The sequence below is a fragment of the Oncorhynchus masou genome, unplaced genomic scaffold (genome assembly GCF_036934945.1).
Source record: "Oncorhynchus masou masou isolate Uvic2021 unplaced genomic scaffold, UVic_Omas_1.1 unplaced_scaffold_952, whole genome shotgun sequence".
NCBI lineage: Eukaryota > Metazoa > Chordata > Actinopteri > Salmoniformes > Salmonidae > Oncorhynchus > Oncorhynchus masou.
Genome location: NW_027016018.1, coordinates 72,946 through 98,196, shown reverse-complemented (window position 1 = coordinate 98,196; position 25,251 = coordinate 72,946). Strand labels below are relative to the sequence as shown.

The 25,251-nt window shown below is 42.0% G+C and overlaps 1 protein-coding gene across 1 annotated transcript in view; it reads right to left on the bottom strand.

The window, feature by feature from the left end:
* Positions 1-2,157: 2,157 nt before the first annotated feature.
* The window catches only part of LOC135538401 (janus kinase and microtubule-interacting protein 3-like), a 91,355-nt gene continuing 68,261 nt past the window's right edge, over positions 2,158-25,251 (bottom strand). The window contains exons 8-23 of the mRNA XM_064964301.1: positions 22,064-22,195; positions 21,640-21,675; positions 14,668-14,856; positions 13,224-13,352; positions 12,303-12,386; positions 12,141-12,203; positions 11,931-12,029; positions 11,395-11,493; positions 10,285-10,338; positions 8,861-8,926; positions 8,614-8,682; positions 8,034-8,111; positions 6,751-6,954; positions 3,842-3,907; positions 3,593-3,665; positions 2,158-3,499 (exon numbers count right to left, since the gene is read on the bottom strand). Of these exons, the coding sequence (XP_064820373.1) occupies positions 3,615-3,665; positions 3,842-3,907; positions 6,751-6,954; positions 8,034-8,111; positions 8,614-8,682; positions 8,861-8,926; positions 10,285-10,338; positions 11,395-11,493; positions 11,931-12,029; positions 12,141-12,203; positions 12,303-12,386; positions 13,224-13,352; positions 14,668-14,856; positions 21,640-21,675; positions 22,064-22,195 (1,419 nt within the window). The 3' untranslated portion in view covers positions 2,158-3,499; positions 3,593-3,614. The remainder of the gene's footprint in view (positions 3,500-3,592; positions 3,666-3,841; positions 3,908-6,750; positions 6,955-8,033; positions 8,112-8,613; positions 8,683-8,860; positions 8,927-10,284; positions 10,339-11,394; positions 11,494-11,930; positions 12,030-12,140; positions 12,204-12,302; positions 12,387-13,223; positions 13,353-14,667; positions 14,857-21,639; positions 21,676-22,063; positions 22,196-25,251) is intronic.

Sequence of the window (25,251 nt, the reverse complement as noted above, 5' to 3'; positions counted from 1 at the left end):
ATTCTCTCACAGAGTGTTAGGGCTGTGGATTCTCTCACAGAGGTCGTACTGTGTTAGGGCTGTGGATTCTCTCACAGAGGTCATACTGTGTTAGGACTGTGGATTCCATCCCACTATGCCACTAACTGCCTGTTATTAAAGATGGAATCTGTTGAAAAATTAAAGTGGAGAGCCGCAAACTTTAGGAGCTCAGATGCAATAATTTAATAACCTGATATCCAACGTTTCGCCAGACAAGCTGTCTTCATCAGGGTATAGAGATGCAATCTACACTAGGGGAAATAGCACTACTGTTACACACGGTATCTACACTAGGGGAAACAGCAGCACTTAAACATGGAATCTACACTAGGGGTAACAGCACCACTTAAACATGAAATCTACACTAGGGGAAACAGCACCACTTAAACATGGAATCTACACTAGGGGAAACAGAACCACTTAAACATGGAATCTACACTAGGGGAAACAGCACCACTTAAACATGGAATCTACACTAGGGGAAACAGCACCACTTAAATATGGAAACTACACTAGGGAAACAGCACCACTTAAACATGGAATCTACACTAGGGGAAACAGCACCACTTAAACATGGAAACTACACTAGGGAAACAGCACCACTTAAACATGGAATCTACACTAGGGGAAACAGCACCACTTAAACATTAAATCTACACTAGGGGAAACAGCTCCACTGTTAAATAAGGAATCTACACTTGGGGAAACAGCACCACTTAAACATGGAATCTACACTAGGGGAAACAGCACCACTTAAACATGGAATCTACACTAGGGGAAACAGCACCACTTAAACATTAAATCTACACTAGGGGAAACAGCTCCACTGTTAAATATGGAATCTACACTAGGAGAAACAGCTCCACTGTCCGCCCCACCGCTGTCGTTATGGTTTTTGTTTTGTTGATGAAGCGGACGTGAGGAGCATGGTGCAACATGCTGTTCTGACGCGCGTTGCAATGACGTCATATCGCAGTTTCACCATTAAAGGATTCCAGCTTGAAGCTTCTGCTTTTCTCCAACTGTGGAACGATCTAAAATGAATCCCCTTTTGTGTATGGTTTTGGATTTAACTTTACATCCTTCTAATAATCATATCCAAGAGTGGCATGTAGAATCTTTTTACGCTTTTGTGATTAAATATCAATTATTTCAGGTATTTGAAGGGTCAGCGTACATTTAGCTCACCCTTAGCAAAACAGATTGGAACGATCCAGAGTAGAGCGCTGAAGGCCACATAGTCTATTCCTATTGGGAACAGATACAAACGCATTGAAACAGCCATGTCTATGGCAAACATTTTCTGTAGTGTAGCGCCCTCTGCTGTTGGAATTCTGCACAGACAACTGAGCCTCGATTCACTTTACATATTCAACTTTAATCAACCAACCAATAACACTTGCATATATATAAAAAATATATATATATATCAAAAGATAAAACAATATTCAACATTGGTTGATAATAATAATACATTTCTAGATGTGTCATAAAGCATTCATATAATATGATTCTTACCTGGGCCTCTGCTTGGGGTGGAGACTTCCTTATTTGGTTTCAGAAGAAATGTCATCTATCCTCGTATTCAGATATGGCTGGTGACGTCCTGTGTTTATCATTTCAAGTCTTCTGTGTGTGAGTGTGTGTGTGTGTGCGTGCGTTGTGTTCCTGTGTGTGTGTGTGTGTCTGTGTCTGTGTGTGTGTGTGCGTGCTTTGTGTTCCTGTGGGTGTGTGTGTGTGTGTCTGTGCGTGTGTGTGTGTATGTGTGTGTGCGTGCATGCGTGCATTGTGTTCCTGTGGGTGTGTGTGTGTGTGTGTGTGTGTCTGTATCTGTGTGTGTGTGTGTGTGTGCGTGCGTGCTTTGTGTTCCTGTGTGTGTGTGTGTGTGTGTGTGTGTGTGTGTGTGTGTGTGTGTGTGTGTGTGTGTGTGTGTGTGTGTGTGTGTGTGTGTGTGTGTGTGTGTGTGTGGGTCTGTGCGTTTGTGTGTGTGTCTGTGCGTGTGTGTGTGTGTGTGTGTGTGTGTGTGTGTGTGTGTGTGTGTGTGTGGGTCTGTGCGTGTGTGTGTGTGTCTGTGCGTGTGTGTGTGTGTGTGTGTGTGTGTGTGTTTGCTTATGAAGGTGCAGTAGTCCATAAAAATGGGGCTTGATCCCATTTAATGGCAACATAATGCATAAAATACATCTTTCATTCACAATCTGCTTTAACATAGAGTCATGAAGATTCAATGGGAGGTATTTGTCTCCATCAGGACATAACAGAACTAACCAAGGTCCCCTATCTAAAACAAACACACCCTCTCCATCAGGACATAACAGAACTAACCAAGGTCCCCTATCTAAAACAAACACACTCTCTCCCAAGCACCAAGGGGGAAGATCAGATTTACATAAATCTGATCAAATTGAAAATTCTAAAATCATTGAAAGCTCCTTCATTCTTCATCAACAAAAAATAATATCTAATTTAGCATTTTATTTATTCCTCTTTTGAGAAATGTATTATAAAATCTATGCCTTTTTTCATACATATAAAAATACATGGTGTCTAATAATACCACAGTTTGGCTTCGGGTTTCATTTCAAACACTGAGATTTGAGGAGTTAATGAGTCCAACTGCATGTCTGGACTAGACAGGGGAAGGGCTGAGGCCATAGAGATAGATAGAGGGCACACTGGCCACAAAGCCAGTTTTAGTATGGGCAGCATCACTGTGACGAGCTCCCTGGGAGTGTAATAACAGCGTGGTCAGATAGTGTAAACAGTGGTATGGTGTCCATTTTAGGAAACGCTCAGCTTCAGTGAAGTGTGTGTGAATGCTCAGAGCTAAGGTAAAAATGTCTCACTTCACCGTCGTTTAACGTAACCCAACACCTGGTGACCTCGTCAAGAGGTTTTGGATCTCTTGGCTAAAGTGTTGGGTTGAACAGTAAAGATCCAGGGTCAAGCCTCGAGCAGGAGTACCGCCTGACTTCACTACAGTTCGTTTTTCAATCAATCAATCAAACTCTTCTTCTTCTTCGTTATGCTTCCAAAGGGAAGCGACCAGAGCACCACCTGCTCAGCAGGGAAAAGAAGACACAGAACATCGCCATTTATTAAGAGTTCTTCAATTCCACTGAAGTCTTCATCCACAGAGAGGAACTCTTCCATCGAGACGTCATCATCATCATCATCATCATCATCATCATCATCATCATCATCATCATCACTAACGAGGGACAGCAGTCAGGTTTAAAAAGGTTACTGAAGTAAAAAAAATAAAAAATAAAAAAAAACATTGTTTTTTTTGTCCTTTAAAAAAAAAACAAAAAAAAAACATGGTGATAGAATTCTATCTAAAGTCAGTGTTGCAGCATAGTTGACTGGTTTCTCGTGTGAAGAAGTCTTCGAAAATACTTTCAGGACTCTGGGAGCCATCTTGGATTCCAAATCTTGTCCTCTTGAACACAATGTACAAGACAATCTGGAAACCTGTGAACTGAAAGGAAAATATGATATCATGCACAGTATATAGCCTCATTCATTATTTGAATAGCTCAAATAAAACAGACTTAAAAAGAAGAAGACATACTTGCTCTCGTTTCCCTGGAGAACTATGACCAAAGAATGAAGGCTAAAGAAAAAAACAAAAATAAAAATAAAAACTGAACGAATTGAAAAGAAGAGAATGGAGAGAAATGAGTCATTTTTTTTTGCCAGACAGAGGAAAAAAAACAGCAATTTGTAGCATTTATACTCCAAGTCAGATTCCATCTAAATAAATTGAACAATACAACACAGTGTCACTGGCTTCAAAAGGGACCATTTGACCCGGATGTACCTTTTCTTCGAGTTCCTTTATCTGTCTTTTCTGAGCTGCTATCCATTCCTCCAGCTCTTTGATTCTCTGGACATGAAAAACAGGACGAACAATAAGGTGGAGAACAAGTCAAATCAGATTAGAGAAATGTTTAACATTGCTATACTGTAGCTGAGGAAGGAGAATTTCCCTGGGGAATGGACTGTAGGGTAGCTGAGGAAGGAGAATCTCCCTGGGGAATGGACTGTAGGGTAGCTGAGGAAGGAGAATCTCCCTGGGGAATGGACTGTAGGGTAGCTGAGGAAGGAGAATCTCCCTGGGGAATGGACTGTAGGGTAGCTGAGGAAGGAGAATCTCCCTGGGGAATGGACTGTAGGGTAGCTGAGGATGAGAATCTACCTGGGGAATGGACTGTAGGGTAGCTGAGGAAGGAGAATCTCCCTGGGGAATGGACTGTAGGGTAGCTGAGGAAGGAGAATCTCTCTGGGGAATGGACTGTAGGGTAGCTGAGGAAGGAGAATCTCCCTGGGGAATGGACTGTAGGGTAGCTGAGGAAGGAGAATCTCCCTGGGGAATGGACTGTAGGGTAGCTGAGGAAGGAGAATCTCTCTGGGGAATGGACTGTAGGGTAGCTGAGGAAGGAGAATCTCCCTGGGGAATGGACTGTAGGGTAGCTGAGGAAGGAGAATCTCTCTGGGGAATGGACTGTAGGGTAGCTGAGGAAGGAGAATCTCCCTGGGGAATGGACTGTAGGGTAGCTGAGGAAGGAGAATCTCCCTGGGGAATGGACTGTAGGGTAGCTGAGGATGAGAATCTCCCTGGGGAATGGACTGTAGGGTAGCAGAGGAAGGAGAATCTCCCTGGGGAATGTACTGTAGGGTAGCTGAGGAAGGAGAATCTCCCTGGGGAATGTACTGTAGGGTAGCTGAGGAAGGAGAATCTCCCTGGGGAATGGACTGTAGGGTAGCTGAGGAAGGAGAATCTCCCTGGGGAATGGACTGTAGGGTAGCTGAGGAAGGAGAATCTCCCTGGGGAATGGACTGTAGGGTAGCTGAGGAAGGAGAATCTCCCTGGGGAATGGACTGTAGGGTAGCAGAGGAAGGAGAATCTCCCTGGGGAATGGACTGTAGGGTAGCTGAGGAAGGAGAATCTCCCTGGGGAATGGACTGTAGGGTAGCTGAGGAAGGAGAATCTCCCGGGGAATGGACTGTAGGGTAGCTGAGGAAGGAGAATCTCCCTGGGGAATGGACTGTAGGGTAGCTGAGGAAGGAGAATCTCCCTGGGGAATGGACTGTAGGGTAGCTGAGGAAGGAGAATCTCCCTGGGGAATGGACTGTAGGGTAGCTGAGGAAGGAGAATCTCCCTGGGGAATGGACTGTAGGGTAGCTGAGGAAGGAGAATCTCCTGGGGAATAAGACCCACGAGTAATGGTCCTTTCTCTCACCTCCTTTAGACAGGTAGGTGTTATACTGTAGATAGACATAGTCTCATTACTTGCAGTATGTGTTATACTGTACATAGGCAGAGTAACAATATTGTCCCTGTTCTGCCTGGTATTAAATAGACTCAGCAGTAATGGTCCATTGTTTTACTGGCTGTAAATACAGTGATAGCTGTCTCTTCTCTCACCTGCTGTGAGTTGTACCAGCTCCATCCTCTACCAGCTCCATCCTCTACCAGCTCCATCCTCTACCAGCTCCATCCTCTATCAGTACCAGCTCCATCCTCTACCAGCTCCATCCTCTACCAGCTCCATCCTCTACCAGCTCCATCCTCTACCAGCTCCATCCTCTATCAGTACCAGCTCCATCCTCTACCAGCTCCATCCTCTACCAGCTCCATCCTCTACCAGCTCCATCCTCTACCAGCTCCATCCTCTATCAGTACCAGCTCCATCCTCTACCAGCTCCATTCTCTACCAGCTCCATCCTCTACCAGCTCCATCCTCTACCAGCTCCATCTTCTACCAGCTCCATCCTCTACCAGTACCAGCTCCATCCTCTACCAGTACCAGCTCCATCCTCTACCAGCTCCATCCTCTACCAGCTCAATCCTCTACCAGCTCCATCCTCTAGCAGTACCAGCTCCATCCTCTACCAGTACCAGCTCCATCCTCTACCAGCTCCATCCTCTACCAGCTCCATCCTCTACCAGCTCCATCCTCTACCAGCTCCATCCTCTAGCAGTACCAGCTCCATCCTCTACCAGTACCAGTTCCATCCTCTACCAGCTCCATCCTCTACCAGCTCCATCCTCTACCAGCTCCATCCTCTACCAGCTCCATCCTCTACCAGCTCCATCCTCTACCAGCTCCATCCTCTAGCAGTACCAGCTCCATCCTCTACCAGTACCAGTTCCATCCTCTACCAGCTCCATCGTCTACCATTACCAGCTCCATCCTCTACCAGCTCCATCTTCTACCAGCTCCATCCTCTAGCAGTACCAGCTCCATCCTCTACCAGTACCAGCTCCATCCTCTACCAGCTCCATCCTCTACCAGCTCCATCCTCTAGCAGTACCAGCTCCATCCTCTACCAGTACCAGTTCCATCCTCTACCAGCTCCATCCTCTACCAGCTCCATCCTCTACCAGCTCCATCCTCTACCAGCTCCATCCTCTACCAGCTCCATCCTCTACCAGCTCCATCCTCTACCAGCTCCATCCTCTAGCAGTACCAGCTCCATCCTCTACCAGTACCAGTTCCATCCTCTACCAGCTCCATCGTCTACCATTACCAGCTCCATCCTCTACCAGCTCCATCTTCTACCAGCTCCATCCTCTAGCAGTACCAGCTCCATCCTCTACCAGTACCAGCTCCATCCTCTACCAGCTCCATCCTCTACCAGCTCCATCCTCTACCAGCTCCATCCTCTACCAGCTCCATCCTCTACCATTACCAGCTCCATCCTCTACCAGCTTCATCCTCTCACCTGCTGTGAGTGCTGTAGCATGTCCATTCTCTCCCTGAGGATCTGTGAGTCCCTCTCTCTTAGCTCCATCATGACCCCTCTCTTCCACTGCTCCACCGCCCGACGCAGTGTCTCCCTCTCGTCGTCCGACAGCATCTCTGATATCTTGGCCCCCGCATCCTGTTGCAGGGTATCAAACAGCATTGCCTCTAGCTCCAAGATCCTCTGGAGGGTGGGGGGAGGGGAGAGAGGGAGGGAGGGGAGAGAGGGAGGGAGAGAGGGAGGGAGGGAGGGAGGGAAGGAAGGAGGGAGGGAGAGAGGGAGGGAAGGAAGGAAGGAGGGAGGGAGGGAGGGAGGGAGGGAGGGAGGGAGGGAGGGAGGGAGGGAGGGAGGGAGGGAGGGAGGGAGGGAGGGAGGGAGGGAGGGAGGGGAGAGAAAGAAGAAGAGTGTCAAGGTCGTTGGTGTTACACCTAACGACCACAAGAGGGCACAGCTGCAGCTAGACAGTGGGTGGACAATGTGATCCACTGGCTCAATGTTTTCCATAAAAACTATATATCTATATATATAGTATATAAAACATTAAGAACACCTGCTCCTTCCATGACACAGACTGACCAGGTGAATCCAGGTGAAAGCTATGATCCCTTATTGATGTCACTTGTCCACTTGAAATCAGTGTAGACGAAGGGGAGGAGACAGGTTATACAAGGATTTAAGCCTTGAGACAATTGAGACATGGATTATGTATGTGTGCCATACACAATCCGTGTCTCAATTGATTTAAGCAAGACAAAAGATTTAAGTGCCTCTGAACGGGGTATGGTAGTAGGTGCCAGGCGCACCGGTTTGAGTCAAGAACTACAATGCTGCTGGGTTTTTCATGTGTATCAAGAAAGGTCCACCGACCCAAAGGACATCTAGCCAACTTGACAACTATGGGAAGCACTGGGCCAGCATCCCTGGGGAAGGCTTCGGACACCTTGCCCCGATGAACCAAGTCTGTCATGAGGACAAAAAGGGGGTACAACTCAATATTTGGAAAGTTTGTTCTTAATGTTTTCTGCACTCATTGTATATTTTCACCTTAGTCATTTAGCAGATATCAATCAAATGTATTTATAAAGCCCTTCTTACATCAGCTGATGTCACAAAGTGCTGTCCAGAAACCCAGCCTTAAACCCCAAACAGCAAGCAATGCAGGTGTAGAAGCACGGATGCTCTTATCCAGAGCGCGATTGTTAGTTTTACAAAGGCAAGTTTTTTTCCCCCTGGAACATTTGGGTCCATTTGAAATGTCTCACCTTGTGAGCCTGAGCCATGGACTGTTTCCTGTAGTCCAACTCCTCATCCAGATAGCCTTTCTGTTTACTGAACACATGCTGCAAATAACACACAACACAACCTGATCATCCAGCCAAATCCAACTGAAGATTCATACAAAATCATTATTCATTCATTCATTCATTTGTTTGTTTGTTTATTCATTCATTAATTCATTTCTTTAATTCATTATTTTTTTTATTCATTTATTCATTTGATAATTCATTATTTCCTTCCTTCATTCATTCATTTGTTAATTCATTCATTCATTTGTTTGTTTGTTTATTCATTCATTAATTCATTTCTTTAATTAATTATTTTTTTTATTCATTCATTCATTTGATAATTCATTATTTCCTTCCTTCCTTCATTCATTCATTTGTTAATTCATTCATATAAGATGTCTGTTAAATACTGTAGGTCGGGCTACAATATATTGCCAGTTTCCAATGCACTTTAAGCACATAACACGTACCTCCATGCATCAGCAACATATTAAACAACTTGAGCAACATGCTAAATAAGAAGGGTTAAAAAATAAAATATAGATCAGCCATTTACCTTCTCACTTTCAATGTCCATCCTTTTCTGTGCTAAAGCTGTTTTGGTGACCTCTATATTCTCAAGCCACTGAAAGGAGAAGATAATAAACGGGGATATTCAGCTGGGAATAAAACATTACTTTATCTCATTAACTCAAATGATGCAAAGCCTACTGTACGACAGGGATTCAAAGACAAGGCTGGCATTCAAACAAACAAAGATTTAAACAGCCTTTTGAAATGTAAGTTGCTGAGAATATAAATACCCTCTCTGCTAGCGTTAAGACGGTCCTGGCGTGAATGGCCACCACCTGCTCCTCGTTGGATAGGTTCTGGGTGGTACATGGCACATAAGGAGAACACAACACTCAGACACTCAGCGTCAAGCAGACAGCAGATCCATCAACACTGAGACACTCAGCATCAAGCAGACAGCAGATCCATCAACACTGAGACACTCAGCATCAAGCAGACAGCAGATCCATCAACACCGAGACACTCAGTATCAAGCAGACAGCAGATCCATCAACACTCAGACACTCAGCATCAAGCAGACAGCAGATCCATCAACACTGAGACACTCAGCGTCAAGCAGACAGCAGATCCATCAACACTGAGACACTCAGCATCAAGCAGACAGCAGATCCATCAACACTCAGACACTCAGCGTCAAGCAGACAGCAGATCCATCAACAGTCAGACACTCAGTATCAAGCAGACAGCAGATCCATCAACACTGAGACACTCAGTATCAAGCAGACAGCAGATCCATCAACACTGAGACACTCAGCATCAAGCAGACAGCAGATCCATCAACACTGAGACACTCAGCATCAAGCAGACAGCAGATCCATCAACACTGAGACACTCAGCATCAAGCAGACAGCAGATCCATCAACACTGAGACACTCAGCATCAAGCAGACAGCAGATCCATCAACACTGAGACACTCAGCATCAAGCATACAGCAGATCCATCAACACTGAGACACTCAGCATCAAGCATACAGCAGATCCATCAACACCGAGACACTCAGCATCAAGCATACAGCAGATCCATCAACACTCAGACACTCAGCATCAGGCAGACAGCAGATCCATCAACAGTCAGCATCAAGCAGACAGCAGATCCATCAACACTGAGACACTCAGCATCAAGCAGACAGCAGATCCATCAACACTGAGACACTCAGCATCAAGCAGACAGCAGATCCATCAACACTGAGACACTCAGCATCAAGCATACAGCAGATCCATCAACACTGAGACACTCAGCATCAAGCATACAGCAGATCCATCAACACCGAGACACTCAGCATCAAGCATACAGCAGATCCATCAACACTCAGACACTCAGCATCAGGCAGACAGCAGATCCATCAACAGTCAGCATCAAGCAGACAGCAGATCCATCAACACCGAGACACTCAGCATCAAGCAGACAGCAGATCCATCAACACTCAGACACTCAGCATCAAGCAGACAGTAGATCCATCAACACTCAGACACTCAGCATCAAGCAGACAGCAGATCCATCAACACTCAGACACTCAGCATCAAGCAGACAGCAGATCCATCAACACAGAGGAGACAGATAGACAGAGCAACGAGTCCAGTGCGGTTGGAGCGGATCCCACTGCAGGCAGACATACATGAACATACATGTAGATAGGAAATGAACATACACTTACGGCATTATCCCCCAGTATATCTAGCTTTTTCATTAGCTCTGTGATGATGATGTCCTGCCAGGGAGAAGAGACAAGAACATCAGGTTAAACTTCAAATCAACTCCTTAACACTCCCCCTAGACCAAGGGTATTCAACTCTGACCCTACGAAGACAACTACTGGTTGTCTGTTCTACCTGATCATTAATATCACCCACCTGGTGTCCCAGGGTCTAAATCAGGCCCTGATCATTTATGTCACCCCACCTGGTGTCCCAGGTATAAATCAGTCTCTGATCATTAATATCACCCCACCTGGTGTCCCAGGGTCTAAATCAGGCCCTGATCATTTATGTCACCCCACCTGGTGTCCCAGGTATAAATCAGTCTCTGATCATTAATATCACCCACCTGGTGTCCCAGGTCTAAATCAGGCCCTGATCATTAATGTCACCCCACCTGGTGTCCCAGGTATAAATCAGTCTCTGATCATTAATATCACCCCACCTGGTGTCCCAGGTCTAAATCAGGCCCTGATCATTTATGTCACCCCACCTGGTGTCCCAGGTATAAATCAGTCTCTGATCATTAATATCACCCCACCTGGTGTCCCAGGTCTAAATCAGGCCCTGATCATTAATATCACCCCACCTGGTGTCCCAGGTCTAAATCAGGCCCTGATCATTAATATCACCCCGCCTGGTGTCCCAGGTCTAAATCAGGCCCTGATCATTAATATCACCCCGCCTGGTGTCCCAGGTCTAAATCAGGCCCTGATCATTTATGTCACCCCACCTGGTGTCCCAGGTATAAATCAGTCTCTGATCATTAATATCACCCCACCTGGTGTCCCAGGTCTAAATCAGGCCCTGATCATTTATGTCACCCCACCTGGTGTCCCAGGTATAAATCAGTCTCTGATCATTAATATCACCCCACCTGGTGTCCCAGGTCTAAATCAGGCCCTGATCATTAATATCACCCCACCTGGTGTCCCAGGTCTAAATCAGGCCCTGATCATTAATATCACCCCACCTGGTGTCCCAGGTCTAAATCATTTGAGGCCCCTAGACACTCTCCTAGCCTCTACCCCCTTGCATATATATATATGATATAATTATTATAGACTCACTGTGACTCCCTCGGCCTCACAGTACACCTGCAGTGGACTGATGCCTTCACAGAAGTGGATGTCGTGGAAGTTGATTCCTGGAGATCTCCTCTCCCTCTCCTGGATGGTGATAGATGACATTATTACTAGATGGCCCATCTTGGAGACCAGGGGCATGTAGAACTAGCCTGCAACTCTTTCATTAGCTAAAGTATGTACGAGTACAGTTAAAACTGACAATACATTTCCAAAAATGTGAATATCATTAAGATTAAACATTTTTCTGTCCAATCGTTTACAAGGTCCAGTGACAACTGATAGAGATTGGAGAGGATGGAGCTAGGGGGTGGCACCCGAGAAAGAGGATGGGGCTAGGGGCGGCGCCCGAGAAAGGGGATGGGGCTAGGGGGCGGCGTACGAGAAAGAGGATGGGGCTAGGGGGCGGTGCCCGAGAAAGAGGATGAAGCTAGGGGGCGGCGCCCGAGAAAGAGGATGAAGCTAGGGGGCGGCGCCCGAGAAAGCAGTTGTTATGAGGGGTCAAATGGCCTTGCTCTTACTTCAAGTTCAAGGATCCGGAACTCCAGGAGTTCATTTTGGTCTCTGGCGTCCTGAAATTCGTTTTTTAAACGGGACTCCTCTGTTTCCATGTGCTTGATCTGTTAAGAGACAGAAATACACCGGGGAAATGCAATCACATGTTTCCAATCACACCTGGATTACATGTGACATATCACTTCAGCTAAATATCACGGATAATAGTTTTATACCTTCCCTATAAGTTCTTGATTTCTTTGATACAGGGCTTGTTTCTCCTCGATCCACTTCATATCCTACAAACACACAGGAAATCAGTGGCAAAGAACTCTGTGTGTGTGTGCGTGGGTGTGTGCGTGCGTGCGTGTGTGTGTGTGCGTGTGTAATCCAGTCACCTGTCCTTGCTGGGACAGAACACACTCCAGGTCCTGTATTCTCGTTTGGTAGAGAATAAGCTCTGCTTGCAACTGTTCTCTTGTCTGTGGAGTGAAGAGAAAAACATTCACTGGTTATATACAAAGATAATAAATGCTAGTAGAATATGTTTCTCTAACTGGTTCAGTCTCTACCTGGTTCAGTCTCTACCTGGTTCAGTCTCTACCTGGTTCAGACTCTACCTGGTTCAGTCTCTACCTGGTTCAGTCTCTACCTGGTTCAGTCTCTGTCTGGTTCAGTCTCTACCTGGTTCAGACTCTATGGCAGCATTCTGGATCTACCTGGTTCAGTCTCTACCTGGTTCCGTCTCTACCTGGTTCAGTCTCTGCCTGGTTCAGTCTCTACCTGGTTCAGTCTCTAACTGGTTCAGTCTCTGTCTGGTTCAGTCTCTACCTTGTTCAGTCTCTACCTGGTTCAGTCTCTACCTGGTTCAGTCTCTACCTGGTTCAGACTCTACCTGGTTCAGTTTTTACCTGCTTCAGTCTGTATGTCAGCATTATGTCTCTACCTGGTTATGTCTCTATGACAGCATTCAGTCCCTACCTGGTTCAGTCTCTATGGCAGCATTCAGTCTCTACCTGGTTCAGTCTCTATGGCAGCATTCTGGCTCTACCTGGTCAGTCTCTACCTGGTTCTGTCTCTAGGGAAGCATTTTGGTTTGAGACTTGCGTGCTTAAATCTAATTTTCTCTCACGGACATCAATGCATGATTTATGTGAATGTCTGGGCTGAATCAGGCCTTGGAGGAGTCCAACTTATGAAGGACAAGTGAATACGACTATAGCCCAATACTTCTAGTGGACTAGTGGCCTGAAATACATTACTGCCCAGTGAATGAAATACATGTTTTGATAATGGCATCATAATAGAGCACCTCTTACCTTGACTTCCTTCTCTGCATCAAACGTGCCCCCCACCTGCTCCTGTAGAAGTGCATAGGCTCTCTGAAGAGCCTGGTACTCCATGGTCAACTGATGAAACCTTATCTCTGTCTCCTCCCTGATCATACCCTACAGGCAGACATGCAGACAGAAAGACAGAAAGACAGGTAGACAGAAAGACAGGTAGACAGGTAGACAGAAAGACAGGTAGATAGACAGGTGGACAGACAGGCAGACAGAAAGACAGGTAGACAGAAAGACAGGTAGACAGACAGGCAGACAGACAGACAGACAGACAGACAGAACGACAGATAAACAGGCAGACAGGTAGGCAGATGGGCAGACAGACAGGTAGACATACGGGCAGACAGACAGATAGGCAGACAGACAGATAGGCAGACAGACGGGAAGACAGAGAGGCAGATGTACAGACAGACAGAAACAACAGTGAGGGAGGTCAGAGATCGCTGTCCCTCCCCATGGTCATTATAACACAATATCAGAAACAACAGTGAGGGAGGTCAGAGATCGCTGTCCCTCCCCATGGTCATTATAACACAATATCAGAAACAACAGTGAGGGAGGTCAGAGGTCGCTGTCCCTTCCCATGGTCATTATAACACAATATCAGAAACAACAGTGAGGGAGGTCAGAGGTCGCTGTCCCTCCCCATGGTCATTATAACACAATATCAGAAACAACATATGACATAAGAAACAGGCAATATGTCTGCTTCTCGGTAAACGTTGCGTTGCATATTTACACTTCTGAAATTGACTGCTGCATATCAAGAATGGAAACACACTTCCACATTCATACATAGTTCTGATACAAACCAAATGTCAAAACGTCAAGCTTTCATCAGGGAGCAATCAGACGACAAAACATACATACACTGTATATCTATTTGTCTCTCCCCCTCCTCTCTCTTTCTCTCAGTCTTGATCGTTCTCTCTTCCCTCTCTCCCTCTCTCTTGATCACACTCTTTCTCTCTGTCTTGATCGTTCTCTCTTTCCTCTCTCCCTCTCTCTTGATCACACTCTTTCTCTGTCTTGATCGTTCTCTCTTTCCTCTCTCCCTCTCTCTTGATCACACTCTTTCTCTCAGTCTTGATCGTTCTCTCTTTCCTCTCTCCCTCTCTCTTGATCACACTCTTTCTCTCAGTCTTGATCGTTCTCCCTTTCCTCTCTCCCTCTCTCTTGATCACACTCTTTCTCTCAGTCTTGATCGTTCTCTCTTTCCTCTCTCCCTCTCTCTTGATCACACTCTTTCTCTCAGTCTTGATCGTTCTCTCTTTCCTCTCTCCCTCTCTCTTGATCACACTCTTTCTCTCAGTCTTGATCGTTCTCCCTTTCCTCTCTCCCTCTCTCTTGATCACACTCTTTCTCTCTGTCAGACTCCCCTTAAACACGACAAGCAAAACTGTGAGTCTCCATGTCTTACCTCCTCCAGGTCATCGTCTGGTGTGCACGGTGTCCTGTCTGTGTGGACGGAGATGGAGGAACCGTCTGAGTCTATAGAGGCCTCTTCATCGTAACCAAAGAAGGTCTCTACCAGCGGTTTAGACGGCCTGATGGCCTTCTTCCTCCCCAGGCTGCCCTGCCGCCTGTACCTCAGCAGCATATCTCTTTCCTAGAACATCGTTCCATGGAAGATTACGGGAAATGGTTGTTTGTCATGTGCCGAATACAACAGGCGTATTAAACAGAGCTTTCCTCATAGACACCTAATATTAAACAGTACTATCCTCATAGACACCTAATATTAAACAGTACTATCCTCATAGACACCTAATATTAAACAGTACTATCCTCATAGACACCTAATATTAAACAGTACTATCCTCATAGACATAGCTAGATATTAAACAGTACTATCCTCATAGACATAGCTAGATATTAAACAGTACTATCCTCATAGACATAGCTAGATATTAAACAGTACTATCCTCATAGACATAGCTAGATATTAAACAGTACTATCCTCATAGACATAGCTAGATATTAAACAGTACTATCCTCATAGACACCTAATATTAAACAGTACTATCCTCAGACACCTAATATTAAACAGCACTATCCTCATAGACACCTAATATTAAACAGTACTATCCTCATAGACACCTAATATTAAACAGTACTATCCTCATAGACACCTAATATTAAACAGTACTATCCTCATAGACACCTAATATTAAACAGCACTATCCTCATAGACACCTAATATTAAACAGTACTATCCTCATAGACACCTAATATTAAACAGTACTATCCTCATAGACACCTAATATTAAACAGTACTATCCTCATAGACACCTAATATTAAACAGTACTATCCTCATAGACACCTAATATTAAACAGTACTATCCTCATAGACACCTAATATTAAACAGTACTATCCTCATAGACACCTAATATTAAACAGTACTATCCTCAGAGACACCTAATATTAAACAGTACTATCCTCATAGACATAGCTAGATATTAAACAGTACTATCCTCATAGACACCTAATATTAAACAGTACTATCCTCATAGACATAGCTAGATATTGAACAATACTATCCTCATAGACATAGCTAGATATTAAACAGTACTATCCTCATAGACATAGCTAGATATTCAACACTACTATCCTCATAGACATAGCTAGATATTCAACAGTACTATCCTCAGAGACACCTAATATTAAACAGTACTATCCTCAGAGACACCTAATATTAAACAGTACTATCCTCATAGACACCTAATATTAAACAGTACTATCCTCATAGACATAGCTAGATATTAAACAGTACTATCCTCATAGACACCTAATATTAAACAGTACTATCCTCATAGACATAGCTAGATATTAAACAGTACTATCCTCAGAGACATAGCTAGGTATTAAACAGTACTATCCTCATAGACACCTAATATTAAACAGTACTATCCTCATAGACACCTAATATTAAACAGTACTATCCTCATAGACACCTAATATTAAACAGTACTATCCTCATAGACACCTAATATTAAACAGTAGTATTCTCAAAGACATAGCTAGATATTAAACAGTACTATCCTCATAGACACCTAATATTAAACAGTACTATCCTCATAGACATAGCTAGATATTAAACAGTAGTATCCTCATAGACACCTAATATTAAACAGTACTATCCTCATAGACACCTAATATTAAACAGTACTATCCTCATAGACACCTAATATTAAACAGTACTATCCTCATAGACACCTAATATTAAACAGTACTATCCTCATAGACACCTAATATTAAACAGTACTATCCTCATAGACACCTAATATTAAACAGTACTATCCTCAGAGACACCTAATATTAAACAGTACTATCCTCATAGACATAGCTAGATATTAAACAGTACTATCCTCATAGACACCTAATATTAAACAGTACTATCCTCATAGATACCTAATATTAAACAGTACTATCCTCATAGACATAGCTAGATATTAAACAGTACTATCCTCATAGACACCTAATATTAAACAGTACTATCCTCATAGACACCTAATATTAAACAGTACTATCCTCATAGACACCTAATATTAAACAGTACTATCCTCATAGACACCTAATATTAAACAGTACTATCCTCATAGACACCTAATATTAAACAGTACTATCCTCATAGACATAGCTAGATATTAAACAGTACTATCCTCATAGACACCTAATATTAAACAGTACTATCCTCATAGACACCTAATATTAAACAGTACTATCCTCATAGACACCTAATATTAAACAGTACTATCCTCATAGACATAGCTAGATATTAAACAGTACTATCCTCATAGACACCTAATATTAAACAGTACTATCCTCAGAGACATAGCTAGATATTAAACAGTACTATCCTCATAGACATAGCTAGATATTAAACAGTACTATCCTCATAGACACCTAATATTAAACAGTACTATCCTCATAGACACCTAATATTAAACAGTACTATCCTCAGAGACACCTAATATTAAACAGTACTATCCTCATAGACATAGCTAGATATTAAACAGTACTATCCTCATAGACATAGCTAGATATTAAACAGTACTATCCTCATAGACACCTAATATTAAACAGTACTATCCTCATAGATACCTAATATTAAACAGTACTATCCTCATAGACACCTAATATTAAACAGTACTATCCTCATAGACATAGCTAGATATTAAACAGTACTATCCTCATAGACACCTAATATTAAACAGTACTATCCTCATAGACATAGCTAGATATTAAACAGTACTATCCTCAGAGACATAGCTAGGTATTAAACAGTACTATCCTCATAGACACCTAATATTAAACAGTACTATCCTCATAGACACCTAATATTAAACAGTACTATCCTCATAGACACCTAATATTAAACAGTACTATCCTCATAGACACCTAATATTAAACAGTAGTATTCTCAAAGACATAGCTAGATATTAAACAGTACTATCCTCATAGACACCTAATATTAAACAGTACTATCCTCATAGACATAGCTAGATATTAAACAGTAGTATCCTCATAGACACCTAATATTAAACAGTACTATCCTCAGAGACACCTAATATTAAACAGTACCATCCTCAGAGACACCTAATATTAAACAGTACCATCCTCATAGACACCTAATATTAAACAGTACTATCCTCATAGACATAGCTAGATATTAAACAGTACTATCCTCATAGACACCTAATATTAAACAGTACTATCCTCATAGACACCTAATATTAAACAGTACTATCCTCATAGACATAGCTAGATATTAAACAGTACTATCCTCATAGACACCTAATATTAAACAGTACTATCCTCATAGACACCTAATATTAAACAGTACTATCCTCATAGACATAGCTAGATATTAAACAGTACTATCCTCATAGACACCTAATATTAAACAGTACTATCCTCATAGACACCTAATATTAAACAGTACTATCCTCATAGACATAGCTAGATATTAAACAGTACTATCCTCATAGACACCTAATATTAAACATTACTATCCTCATAGACACCTAATATTAAACATTACTATCCTCATAGACACCTAATATTAAACAGTACTATCCTCATAGACAACTAATATTAAACAGTACCATCCTCATAGACACCTAATATTAAACAGTAGTATCCTCAAAGACATAGCTAGATATTAAACAGTACTATCCTCATAGACACCTAATATTAAACAGTACTATCCTCATAGACACCTAATATTAAACAGTACTATCCTCATAGACACCTAATATTAAACAGTACTATCCTCATAGACACCTAATATTAAACAGTACTATCCTCATAGACACCTAATATTAAACAGTACTATCCTCATAGACACCTAATATTAAACAGTACTATCCTCATAGACACCTAATATTAAACAGTACTATCCTCATAGACACCTAATATTAAACAGTACTATCCTCAGAGACACCTAATATTAAACAGTACTATCCTCATAGACATAGCTAGATATTAAACAGTACTATCCTCATAGACACCTAATATTAAACAGTACTATCCTCATAGATACCTAATATTAAACAGTACTATCCTCATAGACATAGCTAGATATTAAACAGTACTATCCTCATAGACACCTAATATTAAACAGTACTATCCTCATAGACACCTAATATTAAACAGTACTATCCTCATAGACACCTAATATTAAACAGTACTATCCTCATAGACACCTAATATTAAACAGTACTATCCTCATAGACACCTAATATTAAACAGTACTATCCTCATAGACATAGCTAGATATTAAACAGTACTATCCTCATAGACACCTAATATTAAACAGTACTATCCTCATAGACACCTAATATTAAACAGTACTATCCTCATAGACACCTAATATTAAACAGTACTATCCTCATAGACATAGCTAGATATTAAACAGTACTATCCTCATAGACACCTAATATTAAACAGTACTATCCTCAGAGACATAGCTAGATATTAAACAGTACTATCCTCATAGACATAGCTAGATATTAAACAGTACTATCCTCATAGACACCTAATATTAAACAGTACTATCCTCATAGACACCTAATATTAAACAGTACTATCCTCAGAGACACCTAATATTAAACAGTACTATCCTCATAGACATAGCTAGATATTAAACAGTACTATCCTCATAGACATAGCTAGATATTAAACAGTACTATCCTCATAGACACCTAATATTAAACAGTACTATCCTCATAGATACCTAATATTAAACAGTACTATCCTCATAGACACCTAATATTAAACAGTACTATCCTCATAGACATAGCTAGATATTAAACAGTACTATCCTCATAGACACCTAATATTAAACAGTACTATCCTCATAGATACCTAATATTAAACAGTACTATCCTCATAGACACCTAATATTAAACAGTACTATCCTCATAGACACCTAATATTAAACAGTACTATCCTCATAGACACCTAATATTAAACAGTACTATCCTCATAGACATAGCTAGATATTAAACAGTACTATCCTCAGAGACATAGCTAGATATTAAACAGTACTATCCTCATAGACATAGCTAGATATTAAACAGTACTATCCTCATAGACATAGCTAGATATTAAACAGTACTATCCTCAGAGACATAGCTAGATATTAAACAGTACTATCCTCATAGACACCTAATATTAAACAGTACTATCCTCATAGACACCTAATATTAAACAGTACTATCCTCATAGACACCTAATATTAAACAGTACTATCCTCATAGACACCTAATATTAAACAGTACTATCCTCATAGACATAGCTAGATATTAAACAGTACTATCCTCAGAGACATAGCTAGATATTAAACAGTACTATCCTCATAGACACCTAATATTAAACAGTACTATCCTCATAGACACCTAATATTAAACAGTACTATCCTCATAGACACCTAATATTAAACAGTACTATCCTCATAGACACCTAATATTAAACAGTACTATCCTCAGAGACATAGCTAGATATTAAACAGTACTATCCTCATAGACACATAATATTAAACAGTACTATCCTCATAGACACCTAATATTAAACAGTACTATCCTCATAGACATAGCTAGATATTAAACAGTACTATCCTCATAGATATAGCTAGATATTAAACAGTACTATCCTCATAGACATAGCTAGATATTAAACAGTACTATCCTCATAGATACCTAATATTAAACAGTACTATCCTCATAGAAGCCTAATATTAAACAGTACTATCCTCATAGACACCTAATATTAAACAGTACTATCCTCATAGACACCTAATATTAAACAGTACTATCCTCATAGACACCTAATATTAAACAGTACTATCCTCATAGACATAGCTAGATATTAAACAGAGCTTTCCTCATAGACACCTAATATTAAACAGTACTATCCTCATAGACATAGCTAGATATTAAACAGTACTATCCTCATAGACACCTAATATTAAACAGTACTATCCTCATAGACACCTAATATTAAACAGTACTATCCTCATAGACACCTAATATTAAACAGTACTATCCTCATAGACACCTAATATTAAACAGTACTATCCTCATAGACACCTAATATTAAACAGTACTATCCTCATAGACACCTAATATTAAACAGTACTATCCTCATAGACACCTAATATTAAACAGTACTATCCTCATAGACACCTAATATTAAACAGTACTATCCTCATAGACACCTAATATTAAACAGTACTATCCTCATAGACATAGCTAGATATTAAACAGAGCTTTCCTCATAGACACCTAATATTAAACAGTACTATCCTCATAGACATAGCTAGATATTAAACAGTACTATCCTCATAGACACCTAATATTAAAGAGTACTATCCTCATAGACATAGCTAGATATTAAACAGAGCTTTCCTCATAGACACCTAATATTAAACAGTACTATCCTCATAGACACCTAATATTAAACAGTACTATCCTCATAGACACCTAATATTAAACAGTACTATCCTCATAGACACCTAATATTAAACAGTACTATCCTCATAGACACCTAATATTAAGCAGTTCTATCCTCAGAGGCACTAAAGATGCAGATCGTGTCCCTCCTTTGAGGCTGATAGACTGAGGATACATTCCAAATGGTACCCTATTCCATATGTAGTGCACTACTTTTGATCAGGTCCCACCATATGTCTCTGGACAAAAGTCGTGCACTACTATATATAGTGAAAGTGGACACACAAGGACGTTTCCATATCAGAGTCTGGGGAGGGGTTGCATCAAACTAAGATTATATTGATATAATGTTAGATTAGTTGTTGTTTCCATTAAACTATCCATCATGTTGCATTCCTATCATAATACTTGATGGAATTATCTTAATTAACTTACAATCACACTCTTCACGTATCCAGCTGTCTCCAGTGCCTAGAAAACATATACATTTTGTTGTTGTTGCAATGTCTCATCCTGTGTTTCATGACTACAAAATCCCTTCCGTACGATTCAAAATCATCAGTGTGTTTGGCTTACCAGTGAAGGGGACTGTGAGCATGAGTGTGACAGAGAGAGAGAGAGAGAGAGAGAGAGAGAGAGGGATGGAGAGAGAGAGAGAGAGAGAGGGATGGAGAGAGAGAGAGGGATGGAGAGAGAGAGAGAGAGAGAGAGAGAGATAAGGAGATAAAGAATGACAGTGTGAAAGAGAGAGAAAGAGAGAGAGAGGCAGAGAGAGGCAGAGACAGAGAGACAGAGAGAGAGAGAGAACCACAGAGAAAACCCACGGAAGGGGTGCTGTTGTCATAGAAATTGTAAATACCTTTGACAGGTCGTCAATAATATTCTGCTGTTCCAGAACCTGCAGTCTGAGGAACTCGATCTCTCTCTCCTCCTGACTCTGATCAAGGTCGTTTAGAGAGCTGGGACGTCTTTTGGTGGCAACCTTCTCTCTCTGGAAAGGAAGTCAACCGGGTAAAGGTGTAATACGCGGAAATCACTCCACCATTTCCTGGTTGCTAAAATTTGAATAGCTTGCCTATTGTCAGTTTATGTGACAAAACAAGCAATGTATAGTCGGAAGAATCCATTGTACCATCAACCAAAAATATTATATATTCAGCTGTTTGAAGCTGATGTACAAAACCCGAAAGTAAAAGATGCAAAAAATAACGGAGCTGTGAGGGGAACGGCACCGCAGTACCTCCAGGCTCTGATCAGGCCCTACACCCAAGCAAGGGCACTGCGTTCATCCACCTCTGGCCTGCTTGCCTCCCTACCACTGAGGAAGTACAGTTCCCGCTCAGCCCAGTCAAAACTGTTCGCTGCTCTGGCCCCCCAATGGTGGAACAAACTCCCTCACGACGCCAGGACAGCGGAGTCAATCACCACCTTCCGGAGACACCTGAAACCCCACCTCTTCAAGGAATACCTAGGATAGGATAAGTAATCCTTCTCCCCCCCCCCCTTAATGATTTAGATGCACTATTGTAAAGTGGCTGTTCCACTGGATGTCAGAAGGTGAATTCACCAATTTGTAAGTCGCTCTGGATAAGAGCGTCTGCTAAATGACTTAAATGTAAATGTAAAATAAACTTATGAACAGGAAGCATAGAAGAAAAGCACATAGAACAGATCTACCGCTTCTTAGATTGGTTTTCAATGAGAATGACATGTCTAGAACTCGTATTTCTATGTGATTTTGGTCATGTCGCCCAAAAAGTGACATATTGCAGCTTTAAAAACAATAAAGATATTCAATTTGAGTCATTTTCTGAAATCTGAAGAAGCAAATCTCTATGCACTAGTCAGCTAGTCCACTTGATTCATGTTAACTCTCTGTCACAAGGGATTACTGTACTGTGTTAATTAATAAGGGTAGTCAGTGTTCTGTTAACTCTCTGTCACTAGAGATTACTGTACTGTGTTAATTAATAAGGGAAGTCAGTGTTCTGTTATCTCTCTGTCACTAGAGATTACTGTACTCTATGCTAATTAAGTGATAATGCCCCAGAAGCCGGTGTTTGGAGGATATATTGGGTGTTGTTAGGCCCAAACACCGGCTTCAATGGCATTGTCACTTTTATACGGGTTACCAAATTATTCAAATAATTATTGATACATTTTAATTAAAAAAAAACGTTCTTTTGATTAATTTATTAATTTATTCATACTAGTTCATCCATAACAATGAACTAATGAGGTGTGATTTTGCCTGGTGTGGTCACTCGTCAGGACACTGTTGTTCTGAGGAGCTAGCCAACAACACAGCTAACACAATCACTTCAAACTGAAGATGGAAAGACTGCAAACTCTGCAAACTAGCTGCACTTCGTTTCGTTTGACCTTTTTTCAATTTACATTTATTTTTTATACATCCATGAAATCCATAAAAATGATGCCAGCTGATTCATGATTTCCACTGGCTGAGAAACGCTGCCTGCCTGTCTGTCTCGTCCGATTCGTTCATTACTATGGGACAGCTGGAGATCGAATTTAAATATTGAAACAATGTTGCAAATGTCGGAGAGACAGACAGCAAGGTTTATACAAATCACTGCTGTTAAACGTTAGTCTAAAAGACATGTGAGATAATGTCTAGATGCTTTTTATAGTGGAGATCAAGTTCATAAATTGCCGGGCTGGGCTGATGAGACAGTGGATAGGGCTGATGAGACAGTGGATTGGGCAGATGAGACAGTGGACGGGGCTGATGAGACAGTGGATTGGGCTGATGAGACAGTGGATAGGGCTGATGAGACAGTGGATTGGGCAGATGAGACAGTGGATTGGGCTGATGAGACAGTGGATTGGGCTGATGAGACAGTGGACTGGGCTGATGAGACAGTGGACGGGGCTGATGAGACAGTGGATGGGGCTGATGAGACAGTGGATTGGGCTGATGAGACAGTGGATTGGGCTGATGAGACAGTGGATTGGGCTGATGAGACAGTGGACTGGGCTGATGAGACAGTGGATTGGGCTGATGAGACAGTGGATAGGGCTGATGAGACAGTGGATAGGGCTGATGAGACAGTGGATAGGGCTGATGAGACAGTGGATTGGGCTGATGAGACAGTGGATTGGGCTGATGAGACAGTGGATTGGGCTGATGAGACAGTGGATTGGGCTGATGAGACAGTGGATAGGGCTGATGAGACAGTGGATAGGGCTGATGAGACAGTGGATTGGGCTGATGAGACAGTGGATTGGGCTGATGAGACAGTGGATAGGGCTGATGAGACAGTGGATAGGGCTGATGAGACAGTGGATAGGGCTGATGAGACAGTGGATAGGGCTGATGAGACAGTGGATAGGGCTGATGAGACAGTGGATAGGGATGATGAGACAGTGGATTGGGCTGATGAGACAGTGGATTGGGCTGATGAGACAGTGGATTGGGCTGATGAGACAGTGGATTGGGCTGATGAGACAGTGGATAGGGCTGATGAGACAGTGGATAGGGCTGATGAGACAGTGGATTGGGCTGATGAGACAGTGGATAGGGCTGATGAGATGGTAAGATGGAACAGAGTAAATAGGCATTTTAACGTCATAAACTTAGCCTGTGGTAACTTGTGGAATAGACACCGGCTGGAATGCGGTTTTAACCAATCAGCATTCAGGATTATACCCACCAATTAGCATAAAGGTAGCCAGTGTTCTGTTATCTCTCTGTCACAAGAGATTACTGTACTGAGTTCAAGGTAGCCAGTGTTCTGTTATCTCTCTGTCACAAGAGATTACTGTACTGAGTTCAAGGTAGCCAGTGTTCTGTTATCTCTCTGTCACAAGAGATTACTGTACTGAGTTCAAGGGAGCAAGTGTTCACCTGTGCAGTGAAATATATAGGCACCCTTGCATGATTCACTATTTCTTATAAATGATGTTGAAATTGAAAACACATTTGGTGTACACATGTATTTGTTTGATTTACAACTGCACAGAACCAAGAAAAAACATTGACAACTGTGTGTGTGTGTGTGTGTGTGTGTGTGTGTGTGTGTGTGT